The 26,772-nt window shown below is 44.3% G+C and overlaps 1 protein-coding gene across 4 annotated transcripts in view; it reads right to left on the reverse strand.

Moving 5' to 3' along the window:
- Positions 1-218: 218 nt before the first annotated feature.
- Positions 219-26,772, reverse strand: part of RAF1 (Raf-1 proto-oncogene, serine/threonine kinase) — a 415,567-nt gene continuing 389,013 nt past the window's right edge. For all 4 annotated transcript variants that reach the window (XM_086938972.1, XM_086938971.1, XM_086938970.1 and 1 more), the window contains 2 exons: positions 18,823-18,957; positions 219-1,333 (listed from right to left, as the gene is read on the reverse strand). In XM_086938972.1, the coding sequence (XP_086795098.1) occupies positions 1,193-1,333; positions 18,823-18,957 (276 nt within the window). In that variant the 3' untranslated portion in view covers positions 219-1,192. The remainder of the gene's footprint in view (positions 1,334-18,822; positions 18,958-26,772) is intronic.

The following is a 26,772-nucleotide window of genomic DNA, read 5'->3' on the forward strand; positions in this document are numbered from 1 at the left end:
AGCAATATGGGCTACTCTTGTGGTTTTCTCAGTTCTCAATGTGTTTGATCTGTATGCACTGTTTTATGTAAAGCACTCTGCTACCCTAATCCGAGCATCATGCTTTTCTTAAAAAGGTTATGCTTCTTTTGGGGCAAAGGTCCACACAGGAATTTCAACTGAGTTGAAATAATTGGCCTACTAACGGTGTGAAAAGAAATGCGATTCGAAACAGGGAATGAAACTTTAACACAAATTTAATTTATTTTATTAAAATAGGATAATCAGGGGAACTATGGTTTACAATAGATGTATTTGCTCATGAGCAATAAAAGAGCATTATACCAAAAATTAAAACCCAAATCAGCAACTAAAAAACTGTATACGTTCTCACAGTTTCCCCTTTATAGTGCATCTCTCTGAAGACCGCTCTAGACAGTTGCTAAGGCAGTTCCAAGGCTCTGCTGACTGAGGCGAAGCACTGCAAGGAAAACAGTTTCGCAGAGACTTGCATAGTCAGAAGGGAGACATTCTGAGCAGGATTCCTCAGTGGGCAGCAGGAAACAAATCCATAGTACCAAAGTAAGTTCACTTGAGTTCATCAAAGTTGGTCACACTCTACTTGGGCCAATTATCCTTCTCTTTGGGCCCATACAGAGAAAACAGCATTACTTTTTCAGCAGAGTTGTGTCCCAAAGTTTTTTTTTTTTCTTTACCACTGTGCAAAATAATCTTCGTAAGCCCTTATAATTTGTTTAAAAGAAGTGGTGTATCATGTGCAGTTGCTGATTTCCCTTCCTTCCTCTGGATCTTCAACTGATGGACAGGAACAATTCTTTTATTAGGTGTGTTTCAGATCACTGGTAAATGAGAATGATGTAGATGTACAGATGTGTTCCTCCAAAAGTGTGAGCATTCTGGGATATTCATTTGGAAACTATTGTACAAAATCACCTATCCACTGAGATAAGTATTACTGTTTCTGGGTCACAGGCTTTCACCGCTGTACCAATAACAAGTTCTTGGTATAGGGCAGAATGGACCATTTCTTTGGAGGTTTAGTACTGATGAAGTATTAAGTTTGCGTTTGGAATCAAAAAGACTAAAAAGCTGGTGTGGTGATTTTGCATCACGGAGGAAACCGAAACCTCCAAGTACAGTCATGTTGTCCACCCCCATGATGTACTTTCATAAGGGGCTATAGGATTTGCGCTTAAAACACTGGTAACCTTGTAGATGTTAATGTACAAGAATTGATGTCCTCTGTGTGAGAAGCGCGGTGTAGTGATGGCTCAGAAGCACTGCGGTTGATTTTGGGTAAAGAGTGCTGCAGCAATTCAATGGAAGATAAAATCTACAAATAAAAGAAAAACAGATTTATTATTTTTAATATCAGTTAATAAAGTACCAACTTAATGTGCTCACGTGAAATGCATACTAGGATTTACAACCGTTTGTATAAGCTTTATTCGAGTCAATTTTCATAAAAGCACATAAAATCAAAACAGTTACACAAAAATACATAGTCACAGAGTAAAAAATTCATTAAACACAGTGCAGCTCATACTACATTACACATAAAACAATTTATACCAATTACATAAAAATGTATTAAAAAAGGGGATCCCTGGTTACCTGCTACCCCCCAAGGACCGTCGTCTTATCGCCCAAGCCCAACCCATGTATTTGGCTAACCCCATGACTATCGAATCCTGGTTTGTTGTGCATAGGATTCTTAAGGCCACTGCACTATCTCGTGTCCCCAGGTTTTTACATACCGGCGAGAGCCATTTTCTCCTCGGATTTACATAGGCTTGACATGCGAAGAGAAAATGGCCTATGCTCTCCTCGGCATTTTCACAAGCAGGACATAGGTTGTTAGTGGGTCTGTGCCAGCCAGATGTCAATTTCTTAAGGGGGATAGATCCTGACCTTAATTGAAAGACAAGTTTCCTGTCCATAGGTACCGTGATATTGGCCCAGTAATTTTCTAGGACAGGAAAAATCTTGGTCTCCAGGAAACGACCAGACATAGAATCTGCCCTGGTGTCATTCAGCATCTTGCCTCCCACCCAATCCCAATATTGCTCTTTGAGGGCTTCTTTGCTTGGGAAGATTTCTCCCTCGGGGTTGTTCCAAAGATTCGAAAACCCTAGATTTACCAACATGGTTTTCAGGTGTTTTAACCATTTTATCTTATGGAAGATATCTTCCTTGATTATCCACAGAAAGCCCTCTGCGTACTGTCTTATTTCTGGAGTCGTCCAGAGGCGTCTCCAGTAAAGAACTGGTCGCAATCGAGCTCTGTCGACAATCGTACGTCTGCCTAGCTCCAAGAACAATGGGATTAGGGGGGTGCTCTGTGGAAGTCCGGTAATCCCTCGCATGAACTTGTTCTCGGAAGTCTGAAGAGCCACCAGACTATTCCAAGCCCATAGTTCCGCGCCGTATAAAGTGGCACCCAAAACCTTCGCATCGTACACTGTCATTGCGGGTTTTATAGGTTTTGTTTTTGATTTGCGGTGTTCCCCCCTTAGGGCACCTGAAAGCTGCTGGTGCTTTAGGACTACTTTATTCACATGATGCGTCCAGCCAGTCCCCCCCGTGATCTGCACTCCCAAATACGTGAATTCATTAACTATATCAAGCCTGCTGTTATTTAGGGTTATCTTGGGATAGCTCCTGCGTCCTGCAGAGAAGGCCATTAGTTTAGTTTTTCCTACATTTACCTCTAGCCCGTGCTCCAAGCAAAAAGCATCAAAAATGCTTAATGCACGTTGCAGCCCCATGGGGGTCTTAGACAAAATAAGAGTGTCGTCAGCGAACATCAGGATCGGAACCCTGGTGTCCGCTAACGATGGGGCATCTACACTAGCCCTCAACATTCTCTCGACTATCCCGTTAATGAATAGCGAAAAAAGTAGAGGGGCCATGGAACAGCCTTGCCTAACACCCCTTTCCACAGGGAAGTCCAATGTTGTCTCCCTACTTCCTCCCCACTGGACTCTAGCGAAGTTGGATTCATGCAGTCGCATGATTAATGTTAGCAGATCTGCAGGAATCCCCAGCTTTTGGAGAACCGACCATAGCTTGTACCGGGGGACTAGATCGAACGCCGCCCGCAGGTTGACAAACGCGACGTACAGGCTGCCCCTTCCCAGTTCGACGGTCTTCCACCGCAATATGGTGAAGCGGAAGACCTGGTCAATGGTACTAGTTGCTCGCCTAAATCCCGCTTGGTATGGGGAGAGGGCGCTATTATCTTCTACCCAGTCCATTAGCTGGTTTGTTACCATTCTCCCAACAACTTTCTGCATGGTGGCTATTAAACTTATAGGCCTATAATTAGCAGGCAATGAGCGATCGCCCTTCTTGTGGATGGGGATAATGGTTGCACCCTTCCAAATGTCTGGGACCACTGCCCCCTTTGCTAGGGCATTTGCTACAAGGAGGGTGTATCTCGCCCATCTAGTCACATCATGTTTGAAAATATCAGGGGGGATGCCATCTGGACCTGGCGCCCTCCCACATTTCGCGGAACAAATGGCAATTTCTGCTTCTCTAAGGGAGAATAGATCTTCGGTTGCATAAACCGGTATTATATTGTCAGCTGCCATGGGTTTATTACTTTCCGCGTACTGTGGCCCGAAGTAATCGACCCAGGCTTCCACTGGTACATTGTTGTCAGGTTTTACTGGGCCCGCACCACTACCCCACTTGATAATTTGCCAGAATAACATTGAGTCTTTATTATCAGAGGCTTCTTTTAATTGGGCCCAATGGTCTTCGTCCCACTTCTTTTTGGCACGATAGATGGCTAATTTGTACAGTTTCCTATTCTTTGTCACTGCAGCACGGTCCCTGTTCCTTATGGCATGCCCCAGGTCTAGACGTGCTGTTCTACAGTGGTTATCAAACCACCTGCCCACTTCCTTAGTTTTCTTCCCTTTTCTTTTCTTAATGAAAAAACATGGTCTTAGAAGGGAGAATAACTTATTGTGGATTTCAGTGATACCGTTGTCCCCTGGAACCACTGGGACTGCTGCTTCAATCGCGGAAATTGCACGATCAACCTCATTGGTAATATATGTCATAGTGGCCTCATTTGCTAGTACCTTGGGCCATTTTAACCTTCGCTCATCGTTACTTAAAAAAGGTGTTTCATCGTGTGTCTCAATAGGGTTTCCTGAACCGGTATTCCACCACCTGTGGGACACACATAGGGGGTTGTGGTCACTTTCCACCCGGGGCCTAACAGCCATGTCGACAACCCCATTCCACAGCTGGAGACTACACAATATATAATCAATTCGGCTCCTATTAATACCATTGTCAAAAGTGTAGCTGCCCTCTTTGTCACCAGGTGTCCTGCCGTTAAGAGCTCTTAGACCATGTTCCAAACAAATTCCATTTAGCAATAAAATCTCTTTTGTCCATCGCTTCACAGGTTTTAGGTTTAGAGATGGTACTCCCCAGAGATTATCCTCTTCACTCTCCATAAGGTCATTTGTACAGTCCAAGGGTTCAAAAGTCCTATTTAGATCCCCAACAATTATCTTTACATTTTCCTGGGAATTGGCCTCCATGGCATCAGACAACAACTCAATAGTGGATAGATTTGTTACTTTGTCTCCTCTCACATAAACATTGTATAAATCTATTGGTTGGCCCTTAGCAGCAGAGATTCTTAGTGCTTGTAGATCAATGTTTCCCACGTCTAGGATTTTTATGTTGATGTGCAGATCCTGTCTAACCCAAACAGTTAGGCCACCCTTGGGCCGCCCTCTTCCCCCTTTTGAGGCTGGTATACAATAATTCAAGTAACCTAGGCAAAAGAGTGGATCACAGGCCCAGGTTTCTTGAAAACAGCAAATGTCAAAACCACTTATGAAATCCACCCAGAGTTGGGAATCCAACTTGCTAGCCAACCCGGCGACATTCCAAGATAAGAGGGTACCAATATCTGCATTTGTCCCGTCCTGAGCTTTGACAAGTGGAAATACATGGGCTGACATTGGGCTTTCCATTGGACTAGTCAGCCTTTCTAAATCATCTGTTGGGTCCACAGTTAAATCATCTATTGCAGGGTATAAGACATTTGTGTTTAGTGTTCCCAGTCTTAAGCCACCTTCTTCAGCCACACACCCAGCCTCAATGTTGTTCACCAATAAATTTATAGCAATGGTATTACCACAAACATCACGTAACCCTTCTACTTCTTTTATAATTCCACCTGTGCTATCAATACCAGTATGTCAATACCCCCAGCCCGAATCCTGCCACCCTACATAGGGATTGTAATATGTATGTGAGGTATGGTTATGACCAGCAGGGGCAGGTGGTAAAGGAATAACTGGCCATGGTACAGTAGGGGGGATTAAGGGCTCGTTGAGTAGACTTGTAGTTACACTTGAGGGTCGGGGGTAAAAAAAGGTAAGGTCCACAATACCAATACCACCCTTATTTGTTCCCTATCCCTGCCTTGTTATCCATCCCACCACCCTAGGGTCTTGGAAATTAACCACTATGCAGTCCCCCCCCAGGGTTTTTGGTGTGTAACCCATCCAGTCAATTCTCCTTACCCCTATTATTAGCCCGTCAATATCACCCGGCAGAGGACGGTTTTCCTTTAACCAGTGCATGGTCTTGTTTTTAAGCATCTGGAAATTTTCTCTCTGTCCTGGGGGTAAAGGTGGTACATTGATAAGAACTGCCACATAGGGGAAGGAGTCTGGAGTAAGATTAATTGGGGGTTTTCTATGAGGTGGCTTTGGCAAGGGCGGTGGGATAGATTTGGGAACTTGGGGAACAAGTTGGAGGGCAGGCTTCTGCACCTGTAGTTTATTGTTTGCTTGGGACGATGCTAAAGATTTACCAGCCGGCTGGCATACATTAGCCCCGTTTCCTCCCCCCGGGATGTTTGGAGGTATGCGTGTATTATTGGTTACATTTGCAGAAGTTGGTACTTTACCCACTTGTTGGCACAAAGTAACCTCAACATCTGCAACGGCCGGTGGATTTTGTGTCTGGGCTAGTATGGGCTGTGTAGGATGTGTTGAAGTCGACTGCGATGGTTCAGAACCAGCAGTCACTCTCTCAGCCCTATCTGAAGTTTTTGCAGTGGCTTTAGCTGGAGGTTTGTTTTGTTTAGGAGGTAAAGGAGAGCCATTTCGGGGATTTCTACCCTTGTCCTGTACATGAGGGTTATTTACGACCTGGGGGTTTGTATTTGCTTCCGCCCTATTTGCTTTAATCAGGGATTTTGTAGAATAGAAATTGTCTAATGTTGTCTGCTCGAAGTGGTTTAACCTATCTGCGAGCTTAGCAATTCTATCCTCGATAGGGGTAAGTAGTAGTCTAAACATTTTTTCCAGTTCTGGAAGCACATTTGCAAATAATACAACGTTTTCTTTACTTGGTACATTGGAGACAGTACAAGAATTGTCCGCTATGTCTTGGCTATCCTGGGATACAAGAATAGTTGGTATTACACTTCCTGTACTTTGAACTTGTTCGTTAACTGCCTTTCCAATGTTCACAAGTTTATGTAGCTTCCTGAGTTTTTGTGGGGGTCTGACCACCTTTTTGCATTTTTTTACGGAAGCTGGTCGTTTCCTTTTGAACCCGATTTTGGGATTGGCCGATGTAACCTGAGGACCTAAATCAGGGTGCGGTGTTGATTGGGATTTACTACCACAAGAATTATTTGAATCTGCCACGACACTCTTGTTTGTTTTATCACCCTGAACCTCAGAGTGTTCGTATGTGACTGGGAGATTCACTGATGATAAGGGGGTTACCAAAGTGGGGTAGGCTACATTTGGAAACTTGTCCGTGGAGTTCTTAAGTATTTCGATGGATAACCTACGCTCTGCACGCTTCTCAGCCAAAGTTAGTTCTTTGTCTATTGTCAATGAGCGATTAAAAAAGAATTTGTCTAAGGGACCAATGGCCAGTGGACCAGGCTCCGTTGGAAGAGTCATCAAGTGGCTGATTGCAGGGCTTGTGTTTGTAGTCATTGCCATATTGGTTACAAGATAATGCAGGAGAGTCTATGTCACTTACTGTGATAGATGGTGTATGGCGCTGGCAAGAGGGGTGGCCCAGCCCGGCCTCCTGCGGCCCCGGACGGCCACAGACGGTCCCGCCCTTGTCCCGGGCTTCTCCCGGCGCCCTCCCGCGCAGCGGGATCGTAGTAGACTAATAAGGGGGAAAGGGTGGGGCAGGGGGCGTGGCGATCAGGGAGAGCGACCCAGGTGTTGAGGGTTGACCGCACGCAGGGGCTCCTGGTAGTTGGAGTCCCTGCCGGTCCGCTCGCAGCCCTGTGCCTGCCTGTTCTCACTTGCCCAATCCAATATCCAATTCCTGTGGCACAGCGCCCCTTTGACACTCAGCGCCTCGCACCACACGGCGAAGCGGGACCCGCGGAGCAGGGAAGGGTCCAGGTACAAAGAGAAAGACCACGGCAACGGTCAGTGCAACAGAGAGTTTACAACACTGATTGTGTTCTCAGTCTTTGAAAGTGACATAACATTAGGAAAGAGTCATTTAAATTCTAAAGCTTACTTATTTTAAAAACAGTGAGGTATCAAACGCTACCTTTTACTAGCTCAACATCCTCTTTTCTTAACCTGAGCACCAGATAGTGTTCTGATGAGAGATACAGGCCAATTGATGCTCTGTTCCACTCTTCGAAGCATTGCACTTATAGAACAAAAACTGGGTCAGGTCACCAGTAAGCCAGCTTTATTTTAGTTCCTGTTCTTCATAAACATTGTTTGAGTAATCCTGTATGAGAGCTACTTCATAACTACACACTGGCTCCCAGTGCAGGCTGGTATCATTTGCCTTATTGTCCCTTTTATTTAAAAAAAGGTATTTTACCATCAGCAAAGAGCATTGTGGGAACTATGATCCAATGCCCAACTATCTTTCAATCTTCTAGGAGACTCGACATGTTTTCATTTGATAGTTGTCCATATGAGCATTAAAAACAGAACATGCTACAGGAAACCAAGCATCAAAACTTACACTAGCCTAATGAAGTCCGGAAGGAATGTGAAGTCCAGGTCTACACATACTTAGCATGGATTGAATAGCAGTACCCTCCAAGCTGTGGTGGCTAGAGTGTGGATGATGCAAATGTGTGAAACACTGGCCCTAAAACAATTGTGCCAACTAGATCCTGCTGGTGGGCCAAGATGTCTAGACAGTAAGGTTTAGTAATAGAGTAACAGATTGATCAGGCGACTGCTTTGTAAATATAAGCTATGGGGATGTTGTCTAAGAACGCGATAGTAGCCCGCTATTTTATGAGTAGTGTTCCCTAAGAGGAGCGTGGAAGATTCTCTTTGCCTTGAAGTAGCAGGTCTGAATGCATGACCATCTATCTATCTTTGCGAGCCTGGATTAGAATGCACCTTATGAGGTTTACCAAAGGAAACACAGGAGCTTTAGCAAAGGAGATAAAGAGGAGGTTTGACATGCGGAGTGCTTTGGTCCTATCTATGTAGGACATGAGGGACCTCTTAACATCTAATGTATGCAGTGATCTTTCTGCCACTGAATTGGGCTGTGGGAAAAGAGCAGAAGTTCTGTGGTTTGGTTAAGATGGAAGGGCTTTACTACCTTAGGAAGGAACTTAGGGTTGGTTCTAGACATAACCCTATCCCTGTTGTCCTGGATGCAAGGCTCCTCAATGGTAAGCACTTCCAACTTGCTGATATGCCTATGCGAGATAATGAGCACAAGTAAGGTAACCTTTCCAGGAAAGGAACTGCAGAGAGCATGAGTCCATAGACTCGAATGGTTGTTGATCTAGTCTGGTAAACACTATGTTAAAGTTTCAGACTGGAGCCAGAAGTACTCTGGGAGGTATGACCCTTTTGAGTATCTCCAAGAAGGCTTTATCCACTGGTATTATGAATAAAAAAGTGTGTTGTTTGTTCTGCATGTAAACATAAACTGCTGTTATGGGGTGACTAATCGATTTCTAGACCAGGCCTGCTTTCTGCAGGTGCAAAAAGTAATTGATGAACCTCCATCATTTGGCTGTATAGCTGGTTCGTTTTGTGGGCTTGGCGGTCTTCCCTCAAAAGGACATTGATTCTTGGGGAGACAGAGGTACCTCAATTCTAGGCCATAGGTGGCAGATCAGAAGACTGAGCTGTCCTGCAACCAAAGACATGACATGACCTTTTCTTTGTGTGTGAAGGTCTGGCTTGAGGGAAAGCCTTTTGTGGAGACTGATCAATACCTCTAGAAGATTGTAAAACAAGACTTGAGCTATCAAGATAAGAGTTAAAGATGTTTGCTTGAGTTTCCCGAACACAAATGGAATAGTGTAGGCAAAGAGTCCATAGTGCATTGCCGATGAGTGCATTGCCGATGCACTGTGGGTGTGGGTGTGGGTATCTGGCCATGAAACTTCATGTTTTCTGGGTAGGGGAACTACCCTGCCATAAATGAGTTGCAGAAAAGCTTTGAGGGCTAATACCGCGAAGTAATTGATGTGTCCATCCTGGTACTGAGATGGCCACTGTCTTTAGACTGTGCATCCTGTGTGATTCACACCCTAACCCATGAGAGAAGTATCTGTGGTAATGGCTACATGAAGTACTGGGTCTACGAAAGACCTGCCTTGAAGTAGATTGGTGGGTGACCACCCTAACTCTTGGTTGGTGCCTCCAAAAGGAGCCCGTAAATGTTGCAGTCCGCACAAAAACCAAAAACTTGTCTGTCTCCATATTTAAAAAAAAAATCCTCCAAGAATCTCATCAACTTATAGCCCTAAAGGGTGCTCCAGTAAAAAGGGAGTTGATGAGATGCTACTGCACTTTGGGTTGAAACTGGAGATATAGAGCCAGACGTGGTGCTGGTTTTTGATGCTGGTTTTGACTCATCTAGAGGCCATGTCGGTGGCTTCTAATGAACAATGGATGTCTGTGCTGGAGACAAATTTGCTCTCAGACATAATCTCTTCTACTGTCTTCTAGAACTGTTCACAGAGGTGTTTATGGAGGTCATTCATCTCCTTTCATTATGAATTACCGTATCTCAATAGGCGCAAGACCGAACTGTCTATATACCAATAGGAAGCTGCTTCCACTGCCACCTGCTAACCCACTGCATCAACCTTGCTACTCTCCTTAGGATGAATTTGATGCCAACAGTGGTTTGGGTCGTTAGGGATTCGATGCCCTACTCCTGTGGGAGTGGTACTGAGCCTACGCGTGAGGTAATAGTGCCTTATATTTTTCATGAGTAGCTGGGATACTCATGGTGTGGTTTGCCCCAAGGACCACTCTTCAGTGCCGGATCGTCATCATGTGACTGATCTTCTTTGGACTCGCTGAGTGACAGCGGTTCCACGCGAAGGAAAGCCCTGAAGCACCACCTTCTCACTGTACTTAGGTGCTGAGAGGTGCCAGCCCTGCGGTTGTGCACCCAGCTGTGTTTTCTCTGGTACCAGAGCATATTCTTCGAACGGAAGGCAAGAAACAAGGAGCAGGTGACGTAATAAGGTCAATGGAGAGGAAAAGACTGCACACCCTGAGTTGGTCAGTCCAAGGATGTTTCGCATGTCAATGAGGAAAGTACTGGAACTTTGCGTTTAATCACCAGTGCCGCAGGTATCAAAGAGTCTGGACATGTGCTGAGTCCCTGAAAAAGGTTAGGCCCTGGGATGTTTCCAACAAGGACTATGGTCTTCGAGGTTAGAGGTCTTCTTGCTGAAGTCCTTAATAATGAATCATGAAGCAGCCCCATGCAAGAGACAGATCATGACACCGATGGGCATGTGTAGAAAACAGCAAACTCTGAGCCTACTGAGTGCACATCCAAACCCGACCGGAAAAGGAGAAAAAAAACAATCTTACATGGAGTAAATGCCAGTGTGCAATATACAATGAGAGGAGGAGTCACACCACATTGCGTTCTTGAGAGATTTCTTAGAAGAAAAACAACTTGAAAAAAATCTAAGCCCAAACCTAAAAAGGCAGGAGTATTCTAGCATGTGTATCTACAATAAAACATTATCCAAACATGTATATCTAAGATAACAAAATTCTAGATTGATCCTACAATTGGGTATGGAAAATCCAAGGGCCATAATTCTGATGCAGAACTATATGTTGTACTATAAAAAGTTAAAGGTTTAAAGATGCTGGGTCATTGTGGAATGCTGTATGGGATATCAGCTACAAATGAATCTTGGGAATAAGGTGCATGAGTGTTTTTGGGGAAATAGTTTGACTCATATAATGATGATCGATTATACGAAACAGTTGATGAATATGAAGTTGAAGCATAAGCACCTTGATATATAATTTTAGCAACATTAACCTGATCATAACTTTGAGCTAGGTGATAACTGAGCTACACTGGTTTGAATTACAAAGTGATGAATGTGATAATGAATTACAGAAAGCGTATTTATTTCAGAATGTTGCACACAGCACTTTTGTGAAAAATGAATGGACATTATATAAAAAACTGAAGTTCTGAGATTTGGAATCAAGGACCTGGCATATTAGACAAGATGATTAGGTGAACTGGACTGGTACACATGCACCTCACAATATGATGGAAATTGTTACTCTGGAAATTAAGATACTCAATCTTGTTACAATAATTTACATGTTACTTTAGCCATTTGGTCATAGAAATATCATAATAACATTAGCTCTGAGTTATGAGATAATATATCTATACTATGTTTTACACTAAGAGCATTTGCACTTAGAGATAAGGCTCTACTAACAAAGTGGTGATTGTGATCTTTGAGACAGTGGATTGGTCCTAGGCTTTGCATTTAATGTCTTCATACTTCAAGACATGATTTCAATAACAAAGTGGAGACCACCGTTGTAAACTAAGAGATAGTGGATCTATATTAAATGACAATTTAAAGAAAATAATATGATAAATAATTGAAGATTTGAAATTGAGAATTTCAGCATATATTACAAGATGATTAAATTCATTTGAGGTATGGATTTCTACTTTAAGATATGGTCCAAGCAATATGATCTTACAAAATGATTAATGAATTTGCAACTATGTTGTGGTTCGAGTAATATCATGAGAGAACGTTACTATGGACAATGAGATATTAGATCCATGTTTCAGTGGTGTACACGTCGCTTTAGGAAACTGATCTAACAATAACCGAACTGCTGCTCAATTCAGGAGGCATCAACACCCCCAGCTCTCTGCACTAGCTGAGGAAACCTGCAACAACATTTACTGGTTGGCAGAATACTTGGCGGGGGTGGTTAACAACTTTGCAGACCTGCTAAATATGGCACATCAAAAAGTCCGCAAATAGGAATCTTACCTCTAGTTACTCGTAAGTACTTTCAGCGGTGCAGTTCCCTCTCCATAGACCTGTTTGCCACTTGCAAAAACGCAAATTGCCAAATCATCACCTCCAGGTACCCCCACCCACAGTTCATGGGCAATGCACAATGTATGAACGGGTCAGGGATATTTGCCTATGCTTTTTTCACTTCTCACCAACATCCCGTATGTAGTGCAGAAAATGAGGCAGAAAACCATGACCCTCATACTATTGGCCCCAACGTGGGAAAGAGAGTCCTGGTATTTAATGCACCCAGAAAGGTCTGTCAATCATTCACAACAAGAAGTTTCCGAAGAGGCCAGAATTCTCACTCAGCGTGAGGACCAGCTCAGACACACAGATGTAGCACCCGAGTTCCTAGATTTCAACTATCTCAGACTTTAGGAGGAAGAAAGCTTTTTCTCACACATCCCATCTAACAACTAGACTGCTACCATTCCAAAACTCCCCATTATACACTACATTTACATAATGGAACAGAATTATGATGATTTATCAAATTCTTACTAAGGAATATATCAATTAATAAACTGTCAGATGTAAAATCTTGTTGGTGTACTTCCCTGACCAGTCTTCTTTCTACATTCTTGTAGTGTTCTGCAAATGTTTGAGGCCGTTTTTATAAATGAGCTTCTTAGTAATATAATACTTCTGGTACATACATAAAACATTTGATCTAAGATAATCTTTCTACTGCCTTACATAGGTGGCATAATACTTACTGCCTCAAGAACTCTTTAATGCTGTGCCTTACTCACACTGTCACAAGACGTGATGTTCATATACCAAACCAGCAAGCTCATACCAAAACGTCTGGCATGGACAAAATGCCCTTCCCATTGGGCCTGGATGTCAAGAAGTAGTGCTTTGTGAATGTGAATACTGACCCCCAGTTGCTACCCCACAGAATTCAACAGGCTCTCCACACCTCAATGCAGCTGTGACCCTGGTGAAAAGGGCCCTAATTCCTTAAGTATGCTGTTTTTTGGTCAATAAGTAGCATATCTTAAAGCACAGACCTATCCACCTTGACAGAGTCCTTTTCTGCACCGCCTTACCTTCCTTTGCCCAAGAAAACACAGCAAAAAGCTGATCATCCACCAGGAGGTTTTTGGTGCGATCGATGCAAAAGCTTAAAGCTCTTTTTGGGTGAAGTTGATGGAATCTCTCCTCCTATTTCAAGGGTTGAGCCGAGTAAAGAACTTTGGGAGGGAGCTGGATTGTCATCAAAAACACAACCGAGAGAGATATAGGGTCAAAGGGATATTTTAAAGACCTGCCTCAGTTCCAATCCCCAAACTACACATTAACAATAACCAACAGAACTTGGGGTCTGATATCAGCAATGCCACCTAATGCCTCGGCATACTCCGAAAAGTGAGTCAACCAAAGAGAGTCACACAAGGAAAGCAAAAAAGGACAGGAGTGAACAAAAGGAAATCATTGAGCAAAAGCTTGGATTCCCATCAATTATCGCTGTGATCAATCTTATCATTTGGTTATCCACCCATATGGATGATATGTCTTTTTATCATAGAGACTAACTTCCAGACCAGGGGAAACTCGCTCAATGGGATCAAAACAAGAGCCCCAAAGAAAGAAAGAACAAGTTGTATGTTCCTTAGTTCAAGACCACATGGGAATTACGTGCAGTGCAAACGAAACAAAGGATATGGTGATTAAAATAGAGTTGTAAGGAGAAAAAACTGAATTTTATTAGGAATATCACCCCACACCCTAGTCTAAAAACAGAACAGTGAAAGAAGCAGAATCGACAAATAACTGCAATTAATAAGGCCAACATGTTTCAGCCAATTGGGTAACAATGACGTCTGCTTTCTTCAGGGCCTCTGTTCTTAAGATTTTGCTACTGCAAAAGACAATGTACAAAAAATACAAAGAATGTCGTGAATAATTACAATGAAAAAACTAATATCATTCAGAGATTGGAATGAATACAACCTACTTTTAGCGATCCTCCGCTTCAAGGGATGCAGATGGCATCTACAAGAAACATTACAAACACAACTCCTGATCAGTTCGCTTTCAAAATCTCCAAACTTATGTTTCCCACAATTGTAGCAATTATTGTAAAATCATAATTTCTCACCCGTCTTGACCGGGGACTGGACCTCACCTCACCTGGACCTAGCTCAGGATATCGAGGCCCTGCTCAGGAGATGGATTGCCCAGTGTAAAATTGAGTCACAACCCTGGAAAGAAGGCCGCTCTTGTCCTCAGCACCAATTTGTCAGGAAACAAGGTGGTGTACTATTGTTGCACCAAGACAGCCTGGAGCTCACTCACACAACATACTGAAGTGATCATGATTATTAAGACAGTCATTAGGGTCAAAAGACTGAACAAGGAGCTGTGCATCAGATCAAAGAGAATACACAAGAGAAATGTCAGGGCCAAATTAAGGTCCATTGTGGCATCACAAACAGTCTGGCAGAAAGGCAGAAATGGCTAATAAATAATCTGTAATAGTGTTTACTGCAAGGTCTTGGCGGGCCAAAGATAAAACAGATAACAAAATATTTAACATTTTGCTTGGAAAGGTTCTGTCCTTTGGACTCCACACCAGGCCACAAATGTGCGTCTGGTAGCCATAGTAACATCAACAACTTTGGTTGGCAAGTCAACAGATAAAGTGCCACTGATCAATCTCAACACATGGAGGTGTAGATTGCACGCTGTGGGTGGTTAACCCTTCCCTGCTGCTGTGACAAACAATCTTCCCTAAGTGGTAGTTGGATCGGAGGGCAGACAAACATGCTCAGATGTTCTGAGTACCACACTATCCTTGCCCTATTTACTAAGATGACTTGGGCCCAGTTGTTCCTGATCTTCAAAACTCTGGGTTGGAAAGGCAGAGGTGGGAAGGCATACAAAAGCACCATGTATGAAATGCACCTCAGGGTGGACCTTTGTGGGACACTCCAACATGCAAAAGCTTGAACCCTGACCATTCTCAGCAGTGGCACGAACGTCTAAACAGGGTTATCCACATTGCTGGAAGACACCCTGTGCTACCTCAGGTTGTAGCTGCCTTTCATGATCTGCCAGGAACCGCTGTCTGAGCTCGCCCACCCTCTTGGTCAATGATTCTGCTAGGCAGGTTATAATCAGGGAGACGTCCTGACATTCAAACTACCTCCATAGTCATAGATCCTCCCAGAACACTCCACTCTACACGGCGGTTGTGCTGTCCATGAGAACCTATACCAGCAACCCCTTGATGGACGGTAGGAAGAAGTTCAATGGCAGGTGAGTGGTCCACAACTTGGAAGATTGATTTGAAAGTGGTTTTCCACCAGATACCAGAGTTACCCACCTCTCCCAGATGACGGCCCCCAACACAGCAGTGACACATAGATCACCACTGTCAGCTCTGGTTGGGAAAGGGAGAGAGGTTTGCCTCTGGTTAGGTTGTGGTCTAGCAGCCACCACTGCAGTTTATGTGCAGCTTCCTCTGAAACCTGGATGACATCTGACAGGTTTCCTTGGTGCTGGGCCTACTCAAACGTCAGATCCCACTGCAGAGTCTGCACATTCCACCTAACAAAGTGGACAAGTAGGATGCATAAAGACAACAGGCCAGAGAGCTCGTTGCAACAGAGGAAAGACTCTGAACAGCACCGTATCCAAGATTTCTCCTATAAAAGTAAGTCTCTGTGATGGAGTGAGGTGTAACTTTGGATCGTTGATTAAGAACCCCAATTATGTAGGGAATTTTGTCGTAATATGGAAGTGGTGGACAACTGGTTGTGTCAAGATCCCTTTAAACAACCAATCATCGAGGTAAGGGAAATTTGATATCCCTAATGGCGACCATCACTTTTGTGAACAGCTAAGGGTTGCTGCTAATGCCAAAGAGGAGCCTGGCAAACTGAAAATGCTTCTGGACAACATTGAACCACAGGTGACGTCTGCGGGATAGCAGGATGGGCACACAAAAGTATGCATCCTGCAGGTCAAAGGCTACCACTGAATCGCCAATATCCAGGACAGACAGAACCCTGGCTATTGTGAACATTTTAAATGTGTTCTTCCGCAGGTAGCATTCAGAGAGAGAAGATCTAAGATAGGATGAAGGCCTCCATCCTTATTTGGTATCAGGAAATAGTGGAAGTAACAACATGTACCTATTTTCGAGTCTTCAACTTTCTCAATGGCCCCTTTTGACAGAAGAGATCACTCCTCAAAGTAAGATGGACAGGTGTGCCTCTGAAATCTGCTCTGATGTGGGAAGAACTTGCAGTGGGTCGGAAAGGAATGGAAGGTGCAAAGCCTCGCTGGACATCCTGGAGGACCCATCTGTTGGATGTGATGGATTGCTACCATGGAGGAAAAGGTGGGATCCTTTCTCTCATAGAGTGGTTGTGCGCTGCTGAGGCTAAATTAAAGCATCTTGGAAGCTGATGGCACAGCAGAGAGGGATTGGATGATCGGTGCCCCTGGTGACCTGGGCATTGCTTGCCTGATCCCCAAACCATGGGCTTGAAGGGACTGAGGTGAATGCAGTGGGGACAGGACCCATCAAAAGGGATATCCATATGGGCTGCCTTCGCATCTCCAGAAAAATGTGTGGATCCCATTCACGAATGGTGACAAAGTGCTGACTGTTTGCCTCAAATGACAGGTAGTATCCAGACTAGCGGGAATCACATATTTTGCTGCATCCTGACCATCTTAAAATAGTTAGAGCCAAGGAGGCCCTAAACTCTTCTGCAACTGACTGCAAGATCTCAATGGCAAATTCCCAGAGGGCATGCGTAGGACGGCCAAGTAGGCAAACCACACTGAGTGACCTTAAGGCTAGGCTTGCTGATGAGAGCATTTGTTTCCCGGACGCCTCAATCCTACCTACCTGTCCAGAGGGGTCATGGAAAATGATTTAGGAATTAACTTGCTGGTGGAACTTTCGATCACCAACCTCTCAGGAGTAGGATGCTGTGTAAAAAAATCAGGGTCACCAGGCACCTGTCTGTGGTTTGAGGGTGGGCAAGTGCAAAGCTTAGCCCAAGTGGCCATTTCAGTGTCAGTTAGGCATTCGTTGAATGGGAGTAAGGGCTCAGAGGAAGTTATCCCAGGTTGATGCATGTCTGTAAGGACTTTTCTCCAAACATTAGCAGAAGACTGTTGTAGGTCGAGGACTTCAGAATGCACATTTAATTACCACAGGAAAGGAAGCACTCTCTTCCACAGGCGGCCTAAGGGAGGAAGTCAACCATGCATCAGAGGAAGCATGAAGCCCACTGGCCATCTAGTAAATCCATGTATGAAATGGCATCATCACAAGGTGGTGGAAAATCACACCCATGTCATCTTTGGGTGGTGTTAAACTATAGTAAGATTCAGAACCAAAACGATGATAGAGCTCCAGAGGACAGCTCTGGAGTAGTGAGAGTGTATTGTTTGTGTCAGGTTGTGCAGGAACTGGGTGTGCTGGAGTGGAATTGGAGTGCAACCTCTATCATGGTCTAGAACAAGTCAGCTCAAGGTCGGACACTGGAGTCAGCCCCGGATCCCTCACCAGCACCTGGGAACCTCAGGACCAGTGAAGATAAAGACAAGCACAGGTCTTGAATCCAGAATTGTAGTTGGCACCTGAGTCTGTACACAACCCAGGAGAGGCTCGAGGAAGGATCCGGACAGTGGTTTAGCTGAAGGCCTCTGCGGATGCTTGGGGCCTGAAGGTGTGCTAAACTGAGCCAAAAGAATGACAAAAATACACTGCATGACCTTCTTAAAGATTTTGAGCTGCTAGGGTGTTACAGATGGCCAAGGGAACTCAGGGCACCTCGGGATCAACAGTAGGATCAGTTCCTCAATCAGGAACCAGAAGCGAAATTGACTGTCACCTGGACACCCTTGCAACTTCTCTTTGGATAGAGATTGGCGGGATAAGGTTGAGTTCCACTTCGACTTTTTATGTTTCCTCTTCGATATGGACAGCATCTTATCAAATGAATTGGCGAAGAAGACCTGCTTCAGGATTTGGTCTGCACACTCGACTTATAGAAGAAGTTGCGTGAGACTTCTTTTAAGGTTTGGAGAGCTAAACCTTCGCCCCATTCGTCCCGGATCGTGTTCGTGTGAATGAGGGAACACTCGTCATATGGCTTGGTCCATTACCAACATCTGTTTTTCAAGTGCACAGCATGGTGTGAACCCTGAAGTTGTAGGTGGGGACATCATTCCATTGCACACCGGATTTCAATTTGAAAAACTTGTTAAAACAGACTTACAAAAGGAGCGGAGCTCTGGATCTGCATTTGATGGGACTGACATTGGAACACAGGGTTGGCGCTTATATGCAGCTCCACTCCTTCCCTTCAAACATAGCCAATGTGGAGGCATGCACTGCTATGTAATGGGGTGCAGGAACACTGAGAAATATTCTGAACGTGAGGAATCTGCAGTTTGAAATATTCATCAGATATCATTAGTAATTGATCTGTTTTGATTGCACTCACCTGAGGAAAAAGAGGTCTCTCGTCCTTTACTTTTTTCAAACAGTCTGCTACAAGTCTCTTCATAGCTTTGGGGCAGTTTTTGTACAGTTTGCTCAGGTCTGGGGAAGCATATCCTCGACCAACCATGAAGATTATCTAGACAGGGAGGCACAAAAATATAACAATAAGCCATACAGTGTAAACACATTTAAATCAAGATGTTTTACACAAAAATGTAGAAAAGAAAACATTATTTTTTGGGGCACATTAGGCACCTTTTCTAATGGATGATCTAGTAAAATAATTAGTTGGGAAATCATTGGATACCATGAGGCTAAATGGTAACATGTATTCTTTCAAAATCACCATCCTGCTCCAAGTTAATTTGTAATGAAAGAGTGATCATGAGGTATTTGACAAAAAGTTTGGATTAAGGTACTGCATACAGTTGTCCACCTAAACACATGCAAGATAGCAATGCCACAGCAAAATGGGCAGATCAGTTTAAAATAGAGAGTCATCTTGGAAAATTCCATGAGCTATCAAAATATACATCTTCAATTTGCAGTCCTAAAACTCCAGGGGGCACAAGCTGGATCCACATGTGTTATGTTATGTTATTTTATTTGTAAAGCGCGTAGCTGCCACAGCCAAGTGGCGTCCCAGCGCTATGGTGGACAGAACACCACAACACAGTGGAGGACCATACCAGAAACAGAATACTATTAAACCAAGGTGAAGAGAAATGTCTTCACGGCTTTCCTGAAAGGCAGCAGGTCGGGAATGGAACGAATGTTAACAGGGAGTGAGTTCCAAAGTCCTGCTGCCAGAACACCAAAAAAACGGCCGCCAATTCTGGCTTTTTTAAAGCGAGGAATCTTAGCCAGGAATTGTCCAGTAGAGCGTAATGCTCTGGCCGGGGTGTAATAGGAGATAGCTTGAGCAAGAATGGGGGGCGAGGCAGCCTTTAGGATCTTGAACACCAAGCACAAGGCTTTGAACTTAATCCTCTGCCCAACGGGTAGCCAATGTAGATCGGAGATGGTACGCCTAGCAGAGCAAAATTTAGGCAAGCCGACCAACATTCTGGCTGCCGCGTTCTGCAAGCGTTGAAGCCGAGTCAGTTCAGCTTGGTTGACACCTAGAAGAAGGGAGCTGGCATAGTCCAATCTGGACAAAATCACAGCTTGGAGAATGAGTTGCCTAGTAGAGGCATCGAAAAACTTAGAAATAGGTCTAAGGCTCTGAAGAGCCCCAAAACAGGTCCCCGCAACTCTTTTCGTATGGGAGGTAAATGATAGGTTTGAGTCCAGCCAAATGCCCAGATTCTTTACCTCTGTCACCGGAGTAGGTGCTTGGCCCAATTCCACTGGCCACCAGCAGTCTCCCCATAAATGAACCTGTTTGCCCAGGACTAGGACTTCGGTTTTAGAGTTTAAGTTGGAGACAGTTATCGGTCATCCAACTAGCCACGTCCTTAAGGGCTGCCTGGAACTTAGAGGCTTCAATCATCGAGTCCCCATTTAGTGCCACCGCTAGCTGAGTGTCACATGCACAGTGGTAGGCAGAGGATCAAGTAGAGGCTTCCACCAATCCCATTTTCCATACATAAGTGAAAATAGTTTCAAACCTCGATTTTTAGAGTAAGAGTGACATACAACATATACAAATATGCTTGGAAACAGTTTATCAAACAGTATGGAGTATTAAAGCTCCAACTAACCATAAAACCTTTTCCCGTAGGGTGGCACATTTCTGTGCCAAATGTAGGAAATGGTTTGCACCTAATTAATGCCCTTGGATTTTTCGCTTTTGGACTACCTGGTTTTGGACTTTTACTGTGAGGGAGTCTCACGATAAATTCTGTGGAAATGGACAGAGTGATAACCGCCAGTATCTGCTATTTAAAATATTGTCGCTGCTGTGCAGCTAGAGGTACTGGGCTGGTTATATGCAAACATGTGTTGTGAGAAGACGGACAGGGTGAGCATGTGTGATTTATGTCTAGCTCAGGCACACAACTAGTCTGTCACAGAAAGGACCCCTCAGGAATTGCATTAAATTGTAAAAGGGCATTCATAGTGCAGGACTGGAGTTCTTACTGAAAAGGCTGAGTGCTCATTGCATTGTACCTTATGGGCAAGATCTGTCGCACTGCACAGGTTTGCCCTAATTAGGCATAGAGATATCGGTCAGGTATCAATTTTAGGTAAACATATACACAGAGAGAATATCCACTGTCACTTTTGTGATAACCGTACTTGTGGCACTTTAAGGATTGTCATATTTTCCTGGCTTAGCCATAATCAAATTTCAGGCCATTTGTCTCCCCTACTAGGCCAAGTTAATGCATCTACAGGCTAGCAATAGGATCAAAGCCTTCCGCATACAATGGAGCCATTAAAAGTCCTTTGCCCTGCTCCAGCGATTGCAAGGGGTGAGGAGGAAATCGGCATGTGCTAATTCACTTGACACATTACCCCTGACTTGGGCAAGCCCACAGAAACAAAGGAAGGCCATACTTTTGGAGCCAAACACAGGAGGGGCTCCCCAAAGATGTTCTGATGGGAAACGGTCAGCCAGCTTTGTCAGTCTGGGTGGTGTTTTCATAGGCCACTTAAAGTTGCTATCTTTAAATGTCCTAGAATGTTGTGCAAGAGGGTTGGGGAAGGGGTAGTAGAGTGATGATGTGGTTCCTCAGACTAGGCAATGCTGGCCAAACTTTCTACCTCCACTTGATAACCCCTGCACTAGGAAGAGCGACTTGGGAAGGAACTTGATCCAGGTCTGCAACACTAGAATAATGGCCATCTGAAAGAAGCAACCACTTGACTCCAACTGGCACCCAGGACTGGGATGGCTCTCTCCTGGGCCAGTGGCTCTGACCGATTTATGTGCCTGAGATACACCTGGTATAATGGACCTACTGGGGAGCTCTTGAGGACTCTCCTCGGATGTCTGTATTTTGGCACTTGACTCAGATGACACGCACCAGCCAAGTAGTCAGGAGGCTGTGGGACCTGGGGAATGCGTCAGGGAGAGTGTCCCGCTAATTGCCTGAGGATAGACTGTGAAAGACACCCCAAGCTCCCCAGGCAGGATAGATCACCAGGACACAGGAAGAGGATGACAGGTCTGGCACTGGAGCATCAAATTCAAGCTTCCCAAAGAAAGAAAAGTACCCTTTAGAGGCCTGAGTCCTAAAGAAAAAGCCCCTGGGTGCTAGTTTGTCACCTGGAGCAATATATATTTCTTGTCAAAAACAGCCGTACAGAGCTGGAGAAAAAGAAGGAGACCAGTCAGGTAAACAACACGTAAATTAATTTGCTTGAAGTTGGGATCTTTGTATAATGTATGCCAGGAGTTTCATATGGATGATGAATGTGTTCCCTTGTTGGAGCCAGAGGTAAGTTCATGTCATTTGCTATATGTTTGACTTATGGTATGTATCAGATATATAACCTGTGAAATGCTCGTTAAAACCAAAAAGCCAAATAAAAATTTGTGGCAAAAAATGTCATTTGCAATACATGCAAGTTTATGGCTAAGAGAATGCTATAAGAATTTTACTGGTGATTTCAGAGAAGTGCATGGGAGTGCAGTATGCAGGTGAAGAATACTAATTTTTAAACTCTGGTTTCTTTGATTGAATTGTCGAACACTACATAATGTAGCTAGCCCTTCGGATTAATCAGAGGTAAAAAAAAGACTTTGGCTGTGTCTTTGGTTGCTGTGAACCCCAAGAGAGTGGTAGTGGGTGAGGATAAAGAATGAGTAAAATCAGTGATATCGTGCACCAAGAAGAGGCAAAACCTGAATAAGATCAGTAATGTTTTAAAGTTGGACACTCAGCCAGACTCATGTTTCGTGGAGTTTTGCTAAGGGTAATTCCTGCTACAGTAAGCCTGACAGTGATGTGATGGCGAACATTGAAGCTGTGAATATGGCTCTTGACAGACTGGCCAGAGTTGAGAATGGTAAACGTAAAATGGGTTCTCAAATTCTTGCCGTGCTCGACTTTGCGTTAAAACTGGATTTTTAAAGGATTACAAAGCTACCATTAATGAGAAGTATTTGACACAAGAGACCATCCCAAATGTTGCTTTAACGATAGTTGAAACAGGTGGGGTTACATGCAAGGAAGTGATTGTACTGCAGGAAGAGTTAAAAGTGATCTTACTTCTTGATGTGTGACAGAGTCAAGTGTGCGTCTTTTTTCAGCAGACGGATGATCCAACACTTTGGGGATGATACGTGTTTAACAGTGAACAATAAGAGATGTTCACTGAAAAATTCTAAAATGGTCATCATATCCATCTACCGGCCAAAGACACCCCTACTGATAGGTGCTGAGGCAAGAGCAGAAATGAATCCATGACCAGTTTATGACCACAATAAATAAAATTAGAGATTATTTCTTCATCCCACAGAATGCCTGGGAGACAACACAGGATGAGAATCCCGCTGAAGGCTGAACTACTACTCAAATTGCTTTGGTCCATAATAGTTTTTTCATCACTCCACTACAATCCTAAACAAGCATTGGCATAGCCAATAGGTCTTGCTTTTGGGCCCTTATAAGTATATAGTTATGCAGCACAATATCCTTGGTGCAACAACATTAACTGTTGCATGGTTAAACACTTATCAGGTCCCAAAGGCGAGACCTATTGGCTATGCCAATGCTTGTTTTGAAGATGCTAATACATTCCCACATATAAGGACATCTATGGTATAGGCTGGGCTGTTGCATATGGATTTGCTTCTCCTTATTGCACACTTTTGACTAGCTGTGTTAATTTATACTACAATGTACTTGACTTTTTTTTAAATTGACAAACTTGAGTTCAATTATCTGTGTGGAACGTGTTTAATTTCTGGAAAAAGAAAATGCAAATTCAATTAAAAAGAAAACTTTGATGCCCCTAGTGACAGTCGCTGCACGTGCTCCCCCAGCCACCCCGTCATTGGTCGGGATTTGCAAGGGATTTTTTCTTGTCAACTACCTGTATTGTTTTTTAATTTACGAAAATGTATGTCTGTCAGGACATTTGTAAGCTTTCGAAAAATAGCAAAAGAAAATGTTTCGCTAAAACTAGGCCTGCACGGTGAAATTGAACCAAGGTGCTGAAGGAGGTATACGGGACCGGTCCAGTTCCTCATCAGCAGTGACTGTGGTGGCTTGGTGATGACTAATACACAGTCAGCAGCAGCCTGCGAGGTTGGGGGAGCTGGTGATCACCGGCAGGAAGGAAGATCGAGACGACCCTCGGTGCGGCCTCCTGCAGTGTCAGCCGAGGGGATGAAGCAGCGGAGCAGAGCCTGGAAGAGAAGGTGCTGGGCTCTTAGGCTTCCTGGCTGTGGGGCGTGTGCAGTGGTGTGTGGAGTGAAGAGGAGGCTGGGAAGTGAGGCGGCAATTCAGGAGATGATGGGGGGAGGAGGGGAGTTGACTTGGGAGCTGAGGCCGACATGGACCCTGCGTTGCACACGTTGCTGATGAGGACTCTGAACGCGTCTCTGTGCAAAGACTAAGCATATAGGCGTGTAGCTGAGCAGCAGGAATGCATTGTGGGGGGGGGATACATAGGGGCTAATAAAAGGCAGCCAAAAACATGGTAAACAAGACCAGGGAAGTGGGCAAAGCAGGGGTTATTAGGGCTGACCTGTGAAGCGAGATCGCAGAGTACATGCAGGGAGGCAGGAGCGCCTGTGTGGGAGACTGCGTGCAAGTGTTAGAACGCAAAGAAATACACAAACTTCGAAAATAAGCAAGAAGGGCATTAATCTGTAGCAAACTTAAGTGACTGGGTGTCGGATGGCACCAGTGTGGAAGTTACAATTGTTTTTCTGGGAACAGGAGCGCGAAGAGAGGGGCTCAAATACATAGCAGCGGGGAGAGAGGTGATCGCAGCACTGGCAGCCTGGAAAGGCTGCAAGCAGGAGGCACAAGAACACACACCGAGGCGAGGGATTCACCGTCCCAACCGGGCTTCACAAGGAACAGGCTCCCATCTGGTGTTGGAAACAGAGAGCGCGGCGGCAGTTCTGGGAGGCATGGCGCAAGCTTGCAAAGCAAACACGGGCGAAAGAAAACACGGGCTGACAGGGCGCCGAGCTGAAGGGACAGGCGTGAAGCCAGTAGGCCGGCTGCCTGTCAGAGGTGAGGGCCTCTTGAGATGAGGAGGACTTGGGGTAAATACCCCTCGTAGAGAAACAGAACAAGGGAAGGTTCTTTTTTAATTGCGAGGTGGAATGACAAAGCGCCCTTGTGCGACGCTCATCCTTGATGTCTCGGCGTGCGGCCTGTGGTGAGGGAGGGGGACGGAGTTGAAGCACACGGGACAGCGAGAGGAGGTCCAGATGGCACCCCTGCTTGTAAGCGCGTGCCCACGCGCGTAACCGCAAACTCTAGGCCGGCCATGGTAACATTTTCTGAGCCCACTTACCAATAGTCTCGCCAGCGCAACGCATGCGCTGGCTCAGGCGAGACCTAAAAACAAATTCATGGGCCTCAGACAAAAAGATAACAATACAAAAATTATGTGTCTGCTCCATCTTTCCATATCTGTGCAAGCAGCTTACTGTCAAGCAGCTACTTTATGATACTTTATGGACAATGCAATAATGTGAATGCCCATAAATCTAGAGATCATTCTCATACGCCTGCATTCTGCCTCACAATAAAAGCTGGTCATGCCTTAAGAGTCTGGGTCCTTAATAATGGAACACAATGCCCACTTGACATTCCCCCAAACTTATTGTAGCTCAATTGTTGAAAAAGGAACTCCTTATATATAGGGATTAGTAAAAGCCATTAGGTCATACTACCCCTAAAGCATGAGTACTCACAAACGTTTGCCATGAGGCTGCAAAGTACGGACTGTGGTGTGTCCGAGGGCGGCACTGATGTCAGCAGGGTGACAATAGGGGTTCTGGGTGGACCAGAGATTGTGTAAGGAGGTGTAAAAACATGTTAAATAAGCGGGCAAGCCTTTATTTGCAGGTTAATAAATGTTTGCCCGTTTATTTAAAAAGAAATCTGAATATCAGAGCTGAGCAACTAAACAGCAGCTTGTGCTGCTGTTCACCAGTGGGCGAGGGTGCATGTAAAGGTCAAGAGGGCCGCAAGCAGCTCCCGGGCAGGACTTTGAGTATCACTGCTCTAGAGAGTACCATGTGCAGTGCCAGCTTCACAACAATCCATCAAATAAAGTGAATTACTGATGTATCTTGGACAAAAACTTCAAGGTTATGGTATATTTGTTAGGCGGGTCTTTAGCTGTACTACCCATTTTACCACCGGCATCACGATGATGATAAAATGAAGAAACATATAGGAGACCCTATATAAAAGAAAAAGCAGTGACAGGAGGTGGGCATCGTCCCAGTTTATTAAAAAAAAAAACACTCACATAACAAAAGGGAGGCTGGAGGCGAAAACCATTAAAAATGACATATTCCAGATTGTAGACTGTCCCCAAATTATCAAAACAAAGGTGCAGTGTTGCTCTTCTTCGAAGCCACAGAGAGTAAAGGAGAAGAGCATCATGAAAAAAGGTCAGAGAGCGGATAAAGGGAAACACATGCACAGGGAATTCACCTCAGGACAGACACCAACGCAAACCGTGCATCTGTGAATGTCTTATGGTGAAATGTCCTACAAGCAGCGCCTTTATAAACACTATTGGTGGAATACCTATCTAGCTGGAGCTTTACTGGAAAATCAGAATACCACTGCCATTGGTATCCAACTACTTGGGGAATCTGTGTAAAGAATTTAGATTAAGAAATGGTACTTAGAGTTGAGCAAAATAATACTGATATAGTTTTACAATTGTCAGCTAAAATTAAGTATTTACTGTGAGAAGGAAGGGATACTAGTCTCGTCCAAGCAAACACATTATTTCTTTACTGCACCATTTATACAATAATACATAATAAAGGATACAAAGAAAAAAAACAATGAAATTA

Source organism: Lissotriton vulgaris, chromosome 9 (genome assembly GCF_964263255.1).
Source record: "Lissotriton vulgaris chromosome 9, aLisVul1.2, whole genome shotgun sequence".
Lineage (NCBI taxonomy): Eukaryota > Metazoa > Chordata > Amphibia > Caudata > Salamandridae > Lissotriton > Lissotriton vulgaris.